This window comes from Danio rerio, chromosome 9, assembly GCF_049306965.1.
Source record: "Danio rerio strain Tuebingen ecotype United States chromosome 9, GRCz12tu, whole genome shotgun sequence".
In the NCBI taxonomy this organism is placed as follows: domain Eukaryota; kingdom Metazoa; phylum Chordata; class Actinopteri; order Cypriniformes; family Danionidae; genus Danio; species Danio rerio.
In genome coordinates, this window is record NC_133184.1 from 30285001 (window position 1) to 30287500 (window position 2500).

General features: G+C 33.1%; 1 protein-coding gene across 4 annotated transcripts in view; it reads right to left on the reverse strand.

Moving 5' to 3' along the window:
• si:ch73-7i4.2 overlaps positions 1-2500 on the reverse strand; it is a 10404-nt gene that overhangs the window by 3562 nt on the left and 4342 nt on the right. For 2 of the 4 annotated variants that reach the window (XR_012385444.1, XR_012385445.1), the window contains 6 exons: positions 2264-2442; positions 1983-2076; positions 938-1064; positions 593-804; positions 292-413; positions 116-207 (listed from right to left, as the gene is read on the reverse strand). Coding sequence is in view for 2 of the 4 variants with exons in the window: in XM_002663385.7 (XP_002663431.2) it covers positions 116-207; positions 296-413; positions 593-804; positions 938-1064; positions 1983-2076; positions 2264-2442 (822 nt within the window). In the remaining 2 variants the exon portion in view is untranslated. The remainder of the gene's footprint in view (positions 1-115; positions 208-291; positions 414-592; positions 805-937; positions 1065-1982; positions 2077-2263; positions 2443-2500) is intronic. The other 2 variants (XM_002663385.7, XM_073912774.1) reach the window with 1 other exon arrangement.

Genomic DNA, 2500 nt, shown 5'->3' on the forward strand with positions numbered 1-2500 from the left:
TGCCCTACATTATCTACATGGGGTACAGTAACAGTGTGATGCATTTTGTGTGAGCTTTAAGTTAAAATTTTTATATTTTAAATAGTTTATTGTTTTACAAAACATGAACATATACCTTTTTAAATCTAGAAGACAAGGCAATGTGCAGTCCATTCTCTTTACGCTGATTCCACCCAATTGCATGGACCGTAAGCATATCAGTTCTTACTGTAGGGAACAACAGAAAATCAATAATCTACAATAAATTGTAAAATATCCAGTTGTTTATTTACAGGCTAGCAGGGGACTTACAAACCTGACTTGGTCATATATTTTGTGGTCAGGGCACATCTGGATAGAAAACTATTTACTTGCTCCACTTCTTCCCCAAGTGTGGTTCCAGCACCTTCCTGGTTCCTTGCATTCCACAGAATCTACAGGAAGCAGTATACATGTTAAACAGTGTGGACAACAGGGTGTTGGCAGCTTTCGAGGATGCTCAAAGCACACTCCCGTGTTGTAGTTTGAGTCACATCATTATTCATTGGGTTACATTGTGTTATTGGCTATATTTTGCTCTTGAATGCAAAAATCAACTAGTTAAAAGCATCACCTCGCATTTTGTATTGTGGGCTTTGGCATGCATTACAGACAAGCAATGTCTCATTTTCTGAAGAGGTTGAAGATGACTCAGGGCCTCTGACACTTTCTCCAGGTATGGCACATAACGGCAGGTCACATCCATGGCCAAAAATTTTGCATCTTTGAACTCTTTTTGGAGATACATCGGATATGCAAAAATTTCTCCTCTATACATGTTCAGACCTTTTGAAAAATAGAAAAAAGTAGAGAGCATGTTGCAGAGTGAAGAGCAGGCTTAAAATCATTAGATTAATCATCCACAAACATTTGTAATTGCTAATATTTGTTATTTGTTAAGACCAATCCCAAGCCCAACCTTTTAGGAGGAATCCATGCCTGCACACAGCAATTTCCACACCTTCTTCATCCAACTTGTTGGCTTGCTTTGATGTCTCTCTTGCTGCTGTCCAGTGGGATTCCCCACACATTGCTTTTCCTGGTGTCTAACAAAGTAAATAGTTTCACATTTTCATTTTTGACATTAATGACAATAATGAAATTGACATTAACTATATTAAATTACGAGGCTGGTCAAACATACAAACAATGTCAACATTTTGTCATTTATTATATAATCAATTATTCAATATATATTGATAATGAATAATATTGATGGGATATTGATATCATGGGCACTTTAAAATACTGTGCATAATTATTATTAATTAAATTGTTATAGTGCTGTTTAAAATTATACTGATTGTTGCATTGGAGGTGACATTCACAGCATTATTAGCTTGAAGACTTAATTTATTTTCAAACAAAATGAACATTGTGACTATATAAAGTCCTTTTGTTCAATAACTTTGTAAAGTAAGGCTTCATTTAACATTAGTTAATTTAGTGTCAATGTTATCTTAGGTGATGTTAATTTCTTAGTTACTTACTAATAATACATTACTTTAGATAACTCAAAAACATAACTCAAAAGTCATAATCATGTTTTTATATTAAGTTAATAACTGATAGAATTCAGTTTCTTAGACTAATTTTAACATAGTACTAATAAATCTGTTTTCCTCAATTTTCAAAATTACTAATGAGACTTAATTGTAAAGTATTATATATTGTACTGTAAAATCCTTTTAAAATCTTTATTTGTTTGAATTTTTTTTTAAACTAAACATGTACTGACAATAAAGCAATACACCAAGTATTATATTTATGTATGTATGTATATTGAGTCTGAATATATAGTCAAGCCCGATATTCATAACACAGGTTATTCTGAATTACTCATAACACCTTAATAAAGGCTCCCTCACCCAAGTAAGAAGGCTACAGTATTTCCTACTTTACATCTAATTATTTATAAAATAAGGCAAAGATATCTGTTTATCAGCCGGATTGAAAAAACTTACACTCTTGACTGCACCACGGACTTCCTCAACAAAATTAGACACCATGGAGTCTTGGGCTAAAAAAACTCCTTCAAAAAACCCTGGCTCTTGACTCCTATAAGAAAATAAATTATTAGTAGATGTGTAACCTATAAATAATTTAATTTTTAAATTTATATTCAGCAGCTACAGTATCAACAGCTTTATTTTAGATACATTAAAGCTATATCACAATGATAATGTTAGTAGCAAGTACATACATGTACTGCATAGTCTGTTTTTAATGTGCATACAACACTCACTGGTTTGTTTTTTGGAACCTGTAGAGTTTTCGGTTACCATCCACTGAAACAGCCACCATTTCAGGGCTACAGGCTGGACAGAGAAATGGCTCCTTTCCCAGTAGTTGGTTCTGTTCAGAGTTGCAGTACACATATTGCAAAAAGCTTCTCTGAAAAGCATCCGTATTCACTTTGCCAGTCTAAAATACACAAGTTGCAGTATACAATGACAATAAATAATCCAAAATCACAAATCTG